This window comes from Carassius gibelio, chromosome B22, assembly GCF_023724105.1.
Source record: "Carassius gibelio isolate Cgi1373 ecotype wild population from Czech Republic chromosome B22, carGib1.2-hapl.c, whole genome shotgun sequence".
NCBI lineage: Eukaryota > Metazoa > Chordata > Actinopteri > Cypriniformes > Cyprinidae > Carassius > Carassius gibelio.
This window is the reverse complement of record NC_068417.1, coordinates 35219190-35232483: the sequence shown is the minus strand read 5'-3', so window position 1 is coordinate 35232483 and position 13294 is coordinate 35219190. Positions and strand designations below refer to the sequence as shown.

Below are 13294 nucleotides of genomic sequence, written 5' to 3'. Positions count from 1 at the left end.
GAGATTCTCTCATCCACTCCACAGGACTTGCGGTATGAAATCTATTTAAGGATTGTTATGCCGCTATCCTTCTTCACTATGATCAATCGCTGCTCATTAGTGCTCATATATAATGCAGATGAACTGTTTCTATTTCAAGAGAATGGTCTTGTAGTTTTCAGATGTTGATGAATGACTGTTTGAGTCATCTGTTAATGAGCATATGCATTCATGATAATACTAATGCTAAAGTTTTAGTCAAGAGTCTGATCAAAGCAATTACAGGATGCTAATGACCCTGACATTTACAAAATCTTCTTATTTGTTTGAATATATTGCTAAAGCATTGAATAAATCTTGAATATGTAAAGGCAATTTAAAAGGTGATTTCATGCAACCTCTAATGAGATTTAAGGTTATTGTGGAGGGACAATTTTCAAACTATTCCTTTTGCAAAATGAAGAAATGAGGCCTTCGGTACATGAACTTATTGATACTTGGCTCATTATCTGAAGCTTTTCTGCAGGGCTCACTTTAGTGCCATCTGGTGATCATGAAGATGAAGCACGTGTCCAGTGTTCAATTACAATCGCTATTCCATGCATTTTATAGCAATAAAAGTGAATTATAAAAGTACTTATAAAATAACTAAATTATATGTGTGTGTTTAACCTAGAATAAACACATCCCAGAGGTGCAGTGTCAGGTTCCTGCAGTGCAAGACATTAAATCGTCTCCCATTACTGGAAGCAAACGGAGAGAACATGTTTGCAACAGGAAGCATAGTTTAACATCTAACACAAGCTCCATGTGCCTAAACACACACTGTACCATCAATGAACACCAAAACCCAGCAGACTAAAGTTTGGACACACTTGAATTAGTTTCTCCTGATTAAAACCTAAAAACCACTCAGTTTAAATGGCATTCTGGTTCCCAGCCCTCGTACTGGAGGCACCCAAAAACTGCATGTCTTGCATGTCAAACCCACCTGATTCAAGCTCATTTAAAGAGACTTCAAGACCTAGAATTGGTGTGTCAGTGAAAGGAGACATGCAAAATGTGCAATGTTGGGGTGCCTCAAGGACCAGGGTTGGGAACCATTGGTCTTGGGTATGGCCAGAGTATGGTGGGTAGGTTAGAAACTGCCATACAGAAAAACCACCCCTGAACGCGAGGTGGTGATTGAAGCAGGCCAGGGGTGCTTCTCAATTTTTAATTGTGCATCCTCGTTTTCTTTTCTTGCATCTTAGCTCCACCCCCGTTAGGATATGAGGGAAGAAAATGAGGACAGAGGAATCAAAGAAACTGTTATTTGTACATTGGAATATTCTGCTCTGTTTTTCTTTTACCTTGCAAAACTCTCCACAAATACCTGCGCTATTTCCTTGAAAATCGTGGTCTAATTGTTGGAGAGTTGGATGCAGGTTTGAGTCTCGGCACTGGCAGGAGTTGTAGGTGGGCGTGTAAATACCAACGCACCCCTGACCCTAGAGCCTTATTCACAATCTGATCATGGAGCTTTGACTTTAATATTGTCGCTACTCACTGGAGATTGGTTTCAGAAATGCGAGTGCACCCTACCCACCACATATGTGATTTGCCTTTGTCATTTAAAACCGTAACTTGATTAAAATAGAGATTTGCTGGGGATTTCTTAAAAAAACAAACTGAAACGTTCATGTTTTCGTTTACCATTTGACAGGGTTTAACGCAATATGAAAAGCCCAACTTAAGGTCTTAGTGTCAACTTCATTTTTGTATTGATATTGATACCAAAATCTTATTTTATAAATAAGAATAGCATTTATCATCACAGAACAACCTTGAGGCAAATCAGTTTGGGAAAGATGTTATGTCGTGTTTCACGTTCTCTGTGAAGAATTGTTTTGCTTCCAGAATCACACTATGGTTTTATCCTGATTAATGTGTGGTATTAATTTTTGTTTAATTCTAAAATGTTTTGAGTACGGGACCATCAGTCCTAGAGTCTTCAAAATCAACTCTAAACCAGTGTAAATAATTAATGGCTTTAATCTACATAAACTGCACTTACTGTATGCTTAATGAAGATAAACTTGACTATTTGGACCATTAAGAGCACATTTAAATTATTTTTTTATTATTTTACTTTATCACACTGAAAAACACTTTGAATTACCTTTATGTAGTAGGACAAACACATGACCTATAAACTTTCTAAAGTTTCATACTTAAGGTAGAAGTCATTACCAGTTGGTGGGGTTTATGCTCATGAATTTGGATTTAAAAAAATAAAAATGAATGCACACAATTGTAACATAGGTTGTGAACAGTGATTTGATATTGTAACACAGTGAAGAATTTCTTGTCACCTTATTGGTCAGGACACAAAGGTGAAAAAGTTTTGAGTTTATTGCATAAAAAACTTTAATGGTTAAGGTTAAAACGTTCACAGATTGTAAAGGTTTCCTTCAGTAGTCAAACTAACATCAAGGCACCTTATCTACCACAAATTACATCACTGTATTAAGCAATGCTTCACAGGAGTTTTCTTTTACACATATGGGACAGGCAACCACGAATGTGTTTTGTTTAGTTTTTTTTTCTTGAAATGCATATACTTTATAAGAAGATTCCGCAGTCATCCATCTGCTACTCTTAATAACCCGCCACGATTATCATTGTACAAAAGAACCAGGAGAACAGAACCACAAAAACATTTAGTTACTAGCAACCTAATTCCTCACAAACAAAACTAAAGGTGAGAAGGTATCTGTGTCCATAAGAAAGCTTCTAGTTTATTATTAAATCTCAAAAGATCCAAACTACTGTAGTGCTTCGTCCAGCTGTTGGTGTACTGAGCAGCATCTTATCCAGGTGCAGGTTTACTCTTCCCCAGCTCCTTCCTCTTGCTCCATCTCCACCAGAGCTGCGTGACGGTTGGCCTGCGAGCCCTCTTTGAAGAACACCTTCTTGATGACTCCTGCTTTCGGTGCACGGATTGTGTGCTGCCCAGAAAGAGAAGGACCCGATCAGTAATTATATGGCCTATGGAGTGCACCTAATGAGAAAGTGGCAGAGCCTCACCTCCATTTTCATGGCGATCATCACCATCAGAGGATCTCCTTTCTGGACCGAGTCTCCGGCCTTGACTAAGACCTGGAAACAAAGCAAAGCCGAGTTCTAGAAGTTGCTGTTTTGGTTCCATGTAGAATCGTTTGATTTGGGATGCATTGTTCTGGTCTCACACAAACTGGGTTTCAACCGCAGATGCCTTAAATACCTTTTCGATGGTGCCGGTCATGGGTGCAACAGCGCCACCCTGTGCACTGGAGCCACTAACGCCCGCCAGGAACTTGGGCACAGGTACGTCCACCTGGGCACTTCCCTCCTAAACAAGAGCAAAAACAAAACACACAAAATCATCAATAGTCTTGACTTAATGGTGAAGTGTAATATAAGGATGAGAGAGCCCCACCATAGAGAAGATGTGTACGGTGTTGTCCAGAATGACTAGTTTGGGTCGGGACAGCACTCCATCGACGGAGCACCACAGGAAGGTCACGTCCCCCTCCCTCTGCAGCTCTCCTGATACATGAAACACCTGACCGCCAGTCTATCACACACAAATGAAGACGTGGGAAGATTCATGTTTAGTACATAAATGACACTTAACTTACTGGAAGACTAAAATACCCGTAGACAATTAACCAGTACTGGACTATGGTCTCTGTTGTGGTTATATGCTCACGTGATGTTGATGTGCTGCGTGGCTATGAAAACTTATCATTTCACACATTTGTAAAGCATTTAAAAAACAAAAAACAAATATACACAAGTTGTCAGAGAGGTGCGTGCACATGAAGACGGCTTTATAGGCCTTGAACTGTTAAATACACACACTAGTGTGTGTCAAAATGCCCATCTTTGCAAGTATGCTCGTAAACACAGTAATTTATGTCTTAAGATAAAGTAATTGGCTGTAACAGTATATTGAATCCAGGCAGCTCTTAAAGTGATAGCAGTCCAATATGACCGCTGTCTGTTATTCATGTTTATCTAACACCAAAAGAGAGAAAATGTCACTGCTCGAGTAAAAAAGATTTTGTAACTTTAATAAGACTAAATAAATAGTTTATTTGCACAGCAGTGTTTTTATACATTTGATTAATTTATTTAAAAATGTAGCATATCTTATTTATTTGTTCTACTGTAGTTCAGGGAGATAGTTTTAATTTATTGTTTTTATTATTATTTTTTTGCCCAGTATTAGTTTTTATGATACCGTAGGACAAGAATTCTAAAACATTTCTATAGTATAGCATTTTTTAGATCATAAAGACCTTAAGTGACTAAATTTATTATATATGCAGTCTAAAACAGCATTTACCTCCATACTGTATGTCCCATCTGGATTGTAAGTAATAGATACTGCCACTTCTGCAAAATAAATATGTAGTACTTATTAAATAATAACATTGTCAAAGATCAAAACATCATAATGGTGCTAAAAATGAGCTTTGTTTTCTTTAATTTACTACATGTGACCATGGAGCACAAAACCAGTCTTAAGTTGCTGGGGTATATTTTTAGCAATAGAATTATTAAAAAAGAATTCTTGTCAAAACATTTTCTTTTATTCTTTTCATGTTCCATGAAGATATTTTGTCAATTTCCTATAGACGGTTTCATCGGGCGCACGCGCCTGGACCTAAGTTAACTTCCGGTCTGTGTTATATCGGTCTGGCTGTTAAAGCCAAGGTGATGAGTAGACTGAAGTTGGGCTCAGGTGGTTGTGCTGCGGGATCTGTTTCCCATACATTTATTTATTTTTGGAGACTCGCCACAATTTTAAAACTGATCGATTTTCAAAAAGGCTTCCTTAAATAAACACGAGTAACGTAACATTTACGTAACGTACTGCACGTTTAATAATAATAATAATTCCTTACATTTATGTTTAAATATCAAAACGAGGCACAGTTGTTTTTATATCGCTGTATTTCTGAAGGAGGGCTTGCATGTTATATGCCTGATAATTGCATTTTCATTAAGTCCGCCTGATCCACACAGAAAACATATTTTGTTTGTTATCAAAAAATATCTACTCTAGAGGGACTTGGCTGTTGTTATTGATTCTATTTGAAGTCTACCGGAAGTTAAGTTAGGTCCACAAAAGCGCTCACGCGCATTAACGTTTGTTTATGTTGATGCCGTTGAAACCGTCTATAGTAAATAAATAAAAACTTAATTTTTGATTAGTAATATGAATAAGTAATAAAAGGTGATTTTCTCAGTATTTAGATTTTTTTTTTGCACCCTTGGATTCCAGATTTTCTGAATAGTTGCATTTCGTCCAAATATTGTCTGATTCTTACAAACCATAAATCAATGGAAAGCGTATTCATTCAGAATGAGTAAATCTGAATAAATCTCAATTTTGAAAAATTGACACTTAAGACTTGTTTAGTGTTCCTGGGTCACATATTTGGAGACCCATCTTTGTGAGATTCCCTCATCCATACAGATCTTACTGTAAATGATTCTATTTCAGGCTTGTTATGCTGAAATCCTCTGTAATGATCAATGGCATCTCTTCAGTGCTCATATATAATGCAGACGTTTCTATTTCAAGAGAATGATCCGATAGTCTTGACAAGCAGAAGAATCAGGTGAGCCGTCCATTAATAAGCACACTGATCATTCATGCATTCATAATAATGTTCCTGCAAACTGACCCTCTGAACTTTTAGTCAAGAATCTGATTAAAGCAATTATTCATGATTGATCTGCAAGAGCTTGACCCCTGATGTCAACAAAATATATGACTCTTAACTAAAAAAAAAGCTTAAATAAGTAAAAGCAATTGTATAAAGTCAAAAAAGTTGCACAAATTATGCATGCAGATATTAAAATGTACATAATCACTTCGGACAGTGTGTGTGTGTGTGTTATCAGAGCATGAAGGCTTACTGTCTTCCCCGAGCTGAAGTGTGAGGTTCCTGCACTGCAGGACATTGAATCGTCTCCCGTTACTGGAGGCAAACGGAGAGAACATGTCTGCAACAGAAAGCTTAGGTTAACATCTCACACAAGCCTCATGTGCCTAAACACACACTGTACCATCAATAAACACCAAAACCCAGCAAACTAAAGTTCGGACACACTTGAATTAGTTTTTGACTCTACAGACGATGCACTCTCACCACTGGTTTGGTTTCTGTACATCTCTGTGTGCTGTTTTTCGCGGAGCAGCAGACCCAGGGCGGCCTGACAGAGCAGTGCACCGGATGGGCTTCGAGCCGCGGGGAACAGATGATCATAGTGCTGCGGGATGAAGCTGGTGTGGACGTTCCCTGCCTCGAACTCCGGATGCCCCGAAAGACTGAGTAAGAAGTCGATGTTGGTGTTGAGACCCACAATCTGTGAAATACCCACATACAGTGTTGATTTCAAGAATACTGAAGGAACTTTGCTTGCAATTGGTTTGCCTGGTTTGAAAATGCTGTAATATTGACAATGGACAACAGACCTATCCTCAGCAAAATTTTGCTAACGCAACCGTAAATATTAGTATGCGTGCTTACGTTGTATTGTCGAAGGCAGTATCTGAGTCTCTTCAGAGCGGCGGAGCGATCTTCTCCCCAAACCACCAGTTTGGCGATCATTGGATCGTAATGAGCAGACACTTCATCACCTTACATATGTTCAACAGACAAACAGCAGTTAGCAAACAATCACTTATAAATGCTTTTATTTAGAGACAGTCCATCAGTGTGTTCTACACTACACACAATTGTTGATTTTATTGTCATAATTATTGCATATTTTTCTTTCAGGCTTTAAAGTTGCAATGCCACAGTTGTTTTATGGTTTGTTGTGACGTAAATCCACGTTTTGCCGATTTTATCGGCCGATACAAGCCTGTCAGAGATGTATCTGCATCAGCATATGCCAATTTTTTTAAGAGAAAGAAAAGAAAAAAGGAAGAAAGGTTGTGTCTTAACTTAAGACTGGTACGGTACTATAATATACACAAAGAATATCGGCCGATATATCGGTATCTGACTGTTTTACTCACTAATATCGGCCCCCAAACCCATATCGGTCGGTCTCTAAATAAGACCTAATGTGAATTTTAGTTTAATGTAAACTTCTAAGAGTGGATTTCACAAGACCACTCAGTGGACATAACCAGACAATATTTCAAATGAAAAGAAAATGAATAACAGGACAAAAACGAACAAATATTTGGATAAAGATTTAATTGAGGTCATTGAGACACTCATACCACGTATACCTCTTTGAAACTGAATTAGCATAATACAAACACAGCAACAAAAACGGTTCTAATATTTTAACATGGAGGGAAAAAAAACTATGATTTAAACTGTAAAAAAGAACAAATGATCCGCGTTTCACATGGATCTGTAAAAACAACTTAAAACGCTGTATTTTGCTTGCAAGGCCAGTATTTGGCAATTTACTTGGTAAAGAAACACGCAATTCATTTTTCAAATTCACATTTTGATAGTTTACACAGAGGCAATGACTGTATCATTTTCAAAAACTTGCACTTGGAAACCCGTTTTTCAAAAGTTTGTGTTTATCGTCATGTAAATGAATTGCCAAATCACAAATATTACTTTTTGTTGTTGTTGAAAACCTCCTCAAACTGATAAATCATAAGTCAGGTGATATTAAATGTAGAGTACCTTCTCGCACGCCGGTCTCTATGCGTGTGCACTGATCCCCCTGCGGCGTGGACAGGTGTAGCAGCGGCCCCGCTCCGGGAAGGAAGTTGTTATTGGGGTCTTCAGCGTATATCCTGGCCTCAAAGGAATGACCGTGCAGCATGATCTGCTCCTGAGACAGGGGCAGCTTTTCCCCCGCAGCCACCTGAAGAGACGAAGACACCATGTCTGATTAAAAAAACAGAATAAACCTGATGAGTTGTCAAGAAAGGTCTGATTGTGACCCCATTTTGGACGAATCTGGGAGATAAGTGGATATTTCCAGTAGTGTCTTACGCGCAGTTGCCACTCCACCAGGTCTGTTCCCGTGATCATCTCTGAGACGGGATGCTCCACCTGCAGACGCGTGTTCATCTCCATGAAGTAGAAATTGTGCTGCGCGTCCATGATGAACTCCACAGTACCTGTTCGACAACAATCATTCAGTCAGAAATCTGATCATCATCAATGTTAAAAACGGTAAAACGGATGACAAGGATGTTGAAAAGAACGGCATTTATTTGAAACAGAAATCTTTTGTAACATTATGAATGTCTCTTTTGTTCAGTTTAATGTCTCTTTTGCTTTGCTTCACCTGCTCCCACATAGTTGACCGCTTTAGCTGCTCGCACCGCTGCCTCTCCGAGTTTCCTCCTGACCTCAGGACTGATGCCCGGCTGTGGTCACACACACACACACACACACACACACAGATCAGGCCAGGTGGGTTTCAGTAACACAAGCAAGTATCACAGACTTCACTATGATGCAGAATGACAGAAGCGGTGTCATAATTACCCCTGGAGCCTCCTCGATGATCTTCTGGTGTCGTCTCTGTACACTACAGTCTCTCTCGAACAGATACACAGCATCGCCGTACTGGTCACCAAACACCTGCACCTCAACGTGTCTGATGCAACAACAAACAACAAACCAACTGACCCGGGAGCACGAAACCAGTCTTAACTCACTGGGATTTACTTGTAGCAAAAGCCACAGATATATAGCGTGGGTCAAAATTATAGAGTTTTCTTTTATGCCAAAAATCATTTGGATGTAACGTAAAGATCATGTTCCATGAAGGTATTTTGTAAATGTCCTATCATAAATATATAAAAACTTTATTTTTTATAAGTAATATGCATTGCTATGAACTTCATTTGGACAACTTTAAAGACAATTTTCTCAATATTTTTTTTTTGCACCCTGAGATTCCAGATTTTCAAATAGTTGTATCTCTGCCAAATATTTTCCAATCCTAACAGACCATAAATCAATAGAGAGCTGATTTATTAATCAGCATTCAGATGATGCATTTTTATTTTAAATTTAATTGACCCTTATGACTGGTTTTCTGGTCACATATCTGAGTGTCCCGAGGCTGATCAACCAAACAGACCTGGGGTTTTCCACAAACTTCTCGATCAGCATCACGTCGTCGTTGAAGGACTTGCGTGCTTCTCTGCGAGCCGACTCCAGCTGCTCGTGAAACTCTGCTTCGGAGAGTGCGATCCGCATTCCCTGCACGACACAAATAAAGCGTGGCGGTTTCAAGTCTGCGTATTATTACAGAATGGTTTAGTGCAAACACAACCCACCTTTCCTCCACCGCCGCGAACGGCTTTGATCATCACGGGGTAACCGATCCTTGCGGCCTCGCTTTGAAGTTTGCTATCTGATTGGTCCTCGCCGTGGTAACCCTCAATGATGGGCACGCCAGCAGCTGACATGATGTGTTTAGATGTGCTGAAGAAAAAACAAAGATGGACGGAAACTTAGACACTAGAAAGGAAAGTTTAGTTTAATGTTGGCTAGATAAAGCTTTGCCTGAAAGTTAAAAACTACACTAAACAGACAATAAGGCATTGCTAGGTAATAATTATACTTTTTTTAAAGAGTACTTATGGAAATAATATACTTTAATATACTGAATGTTTCCGGACAAATTGCAATTTAATGAAAATGTATTATAGTTAATTATTATTAAATGTAATTAGTTAAATGCAACTTTATGTAATGTCAATTCTGTTGTTTTTTAAATACTGTACTTTAAATGTACTGATAAATATTCAAATATATTTTAGTTTAACAAATGTAATTAATATTGAAACTCCCATGCGCTTAAATATACTGTGTAAAAATGAACATGCAATTAAATATAACTTGCATTTTAATCCATTAACATATCCTTTTGCATCCCTTATCAAAATTAAGCATGGGTTTGTTATAGTAAAAGTTAAGTAGCCATAGGGTTTTTTGTTTTTTTGTTTTTTTAAGTAAAACCGTGGCTAATTTTCATAAAGGATGTTCTTTAGCATGTTAGTCAACACATCAGTTCAGCTCACTTTTTTCACAAGTTACTGGGGCTTTGTTGTGCAGCTACTACAGTGAGGGATGCACCGATACCACTTTTTTTCAGTACCTGCCCGACACCAATACTTTATTTTTGGTAATTGCCAATACACAGTAATGATACTTTTATTTTTGGTAATTGCCGATACAGAGTACCGATACTTTATTTTTGGTACTTGCCAATACATTTGACCAATACCGATACTTTTATTTTTGGTAATTGCCGATACAGAGTACCGATACTTTATTTTTGTTTTTTTTTATATTGGGTACAGAAACCAAAAGAGTATGTATAATGTTAGCTGGTTACCTTAATTTATTAAACAGATACAGTCAAACCAACATTTATTCAGACAAAGTCAACATTTCATATTATCACAGTTTATTCACTATAGTTTAGACAATCGTAATAAAATATGACAAGAACTCAGAGCTAAACTGTGCCGGAACAAATTAATCTTGATAATGTTAGATAACTTTGATAGAAAGGTGTGTAATGGATTGCAATCAACCAAAAATTATTCAGACAGCTGTTAGTATGACAGTATTTACACAACTATCAATACTTAGTCGGGCAACCCTTAGCCTTAACTACTATCTGTAGTCTCCTGTTCATGCTCTCTGTCATCCAGCTTCATGCAAATATAAACTAAAAAATTTTCCTCAGACTTGGTCTGAATAATTTTTGGTCCCAAAATTTTATCAGTTTTATTGGTAGTCCGCTATTTGAAGAGTTTTTGGGTTTAATTTGTCACAGTTAACTTCATTTTGCGATCCTCATTTACATAAATGAACTATAGTGTCCTGCACCCACTAGTAAAAAATAAATAAATAAATAAATAATAATAAAAAAATTATATATATAATTTTTATATTATATCTGGTCTCTGAATAAATTTTGGTTTTTGGTATAGGCGTTTGTTATTCAGTTCAATTCAAGTTTATTTGTATATCGCTTTTTACAATACAAATCATTATCGGGGATTATCGGGTATCAGTTGAGTATCAGGCCCGATATCAGTATCGGTGCACCTCTGTCTACAGTCAAATAACTACATTTTTTTTTTAATTTATATATATATATTTTTTTATTACTGTACCTTTTGATTCCCATGTCCCGGATGGCAGATGACGGTGGGCCGATGAAGATGATGCCCTCTTGTTTGCACAGTTCAGCAAACTCTGTATTTTCCGACAGGAATCCATATCCAGGATGGACCGCCTGACCAAAACAGAAGATTTAAAAATTATAATAAATCAAACTCCCTAATTCAGTTATAAACTATACATCTTAACACTAGCACACCTGAGCAGAGGATTTCTTGGCCACATCCAGGATCCTGTCCATGCGCAGGTAACTCTGCTGAGACGCTGCTGGCCCGATATGATACGCCTCATCCGCCTGCCATTACACACCCAGTTATACAACTATACTATCTGTCTATGATCAGAATATGAATGTGCATGTATTTGTTAGGGTTTTCTCTCACCATGGCCACATGCATGGCGTGTCTGTCTGCGTCGCTGTACACCGCAACAGAGCGAACGCCCATCTTCTTGGCCGTCCGCATCACCCGGCATGCTATCTCTCCTCTGTTAGCAATAAGGACTTTCTCAATCCGGCCTGAAACAGAGAAACAGCACATATAGGGGTATCATTATGGATTATAATAACAGTGAGCATTAGGTAGAAACGGCTCTTACCCACAGAAGCATGTCTGATGGATCCTCTGGTCCAGATCAGTGTCCTGCAGACAAGAGAGCAAGTGTTTAGTAAACAGTCTGAATGGAGTCAAGGGCACATTCCTCTGCAGAGGTGACCTCCTCGTTTCATGTAAACCCACAAAGCGTGCCAAGAACTCAAAGATGCTCAATAACAAAGTGTTCATGCAAAACACGTATGCAAACAAATGAATTATTCACACCTTGCATCAAATATACATGCATTAACAATAACAACATGTTGCACGCTAAAATATGATGATTCACGTCAGTATTCAGAGATATCCGCGCAATGAAACTCATATCTCGAAGTGCATTGGTTTAGAAGATCAATATGATACTTGAAGCTAAGTTTGAATGTCATTTCTGACAGCTCGACTGGTTTTAATGCTAGCTGTTCTGATTTACAGCCCCATGTGTGATGAACACTATACTGTTTCTTTGTGTTTTATGATAAAGTAGTTTGTAACTTACAGCAGGTGTCTGTATAAAGCTCTGTTGAGTTGAGTTTTCAGAAACACCGCAGCCATGATCGCTCTGTTAGCATGTGTAAGTGTAACTAACACGACTCTGCCTTAAAACAGCGCGATGATTTCAAACACTTCATGGGATTCACAACTTCTCTCTCATAGACCTGATTGAATACTTCCAGTTATTTATACGGGGATTAATTATTCCGTCCAAAAGGTCATTAAAACGACGTTGTCATTGATGCTACGTGTAGCCGATGGAAAAGCGAACGCGTTAGGTTTGTCCTCTTCCACTTACCGTACTTACAGGAGCCAATCAGAAACGAGAGCTTGTAGGCGGGGTCTGACGTGTGTGTGGAAGGGTTGTGGGAAATGGAGTACAGTTAGATAATAAATATGCCAGCGCATTTCCCTTCAGTTATACCATATAACGTTTGACCATATAGCGATTAGAAATAAACATCTTACCTCTTTCTTCACATTGGAGCAACTTTTCTCTGTTGATGAATATGACGTGACACTCAAGGGCTAGTGACGTGTGTATGTAATTTCCCGCGAAATCCGTAATGACAGAAATAATAAGGTTCAGTTCAAAATCGCTTCCTTTCTGAGTAAGTACCTCTTCTAAATAAGTAATTATTTGGTGACCGTTAAAGTATATTTTATATAGCATAAATGTAAGTAATATAAATGTTGTTCTTGTCTTGAAAGTGTCATTTGGATGTTCACTTCAGAATCTCACAGAAAAGCTTGTAATCCGGGTAATTATGTACTTTTTTTTTTTTGTTAAAAAATAATAATAATAATGGAGAACATTTCTTAAATTAAATTTAGTTTAAAAGTTTTTATAGTTTTTATGTATTTATTTATTTATTATTAAGATTATTTTCAGACACAAGATTTAAAATCTTGCTTATGAAAAAGCCAAATGCATAGTAGTGGGGCAATGTTGTCACACTTTATGGGATGTGCTGTCAAAAATAGGAACTTGATGTTGACTGATTTGCTAAAGAATAACATGATTTAAATATGAAATGCTATCTAAAGGACAAAAAA

The 13294-nt window shown here is 37.8% G+C and overlaps 1 protein-coding gene across 1 annotated transcript; it reads right to left on the bottom strand.

Moving 5' to 3' along the window:
- Nucleotides 1-2355: 2355 nt before the first annotated feature.
- On the bottom strand, nt 2356-12533 carry mccc1 (methylcrotonyl-CoA carboxylase subunit). The gene is made up of 19 exons (XM_052589759.1): nt 12243-12533; nt 11751-11794; nt 11537-11670; nt 11353-11448; nt 11147-11268; nt 9293-9440; nt 9094-9215; nt 8493-8604; nt 8290-8371; nt 7992-8119; nt 7677-7860; nt 6549-6658; nt 6168-6384; nt 5935-6021; nt 4352-4401; nt 3440-3577; nt 3245-3352; nt 3049-3120; nt 2356-2969 (listed from the first exon to the last, which is right to left on the bottom strand). Exons 1-19 carry the CDS (start codon nt 12296-12298, stop codon nt 2847-2849), a joined length of 2133 nt encoding a protein of 710 aa, XP_052445719.1. The 5' UTR covers nt 12299-12533; the 3' UTR covers nt 2356-2846.
- Between the last annotated feature and the right edge of the window lie 761 nt (nt 12534-13294).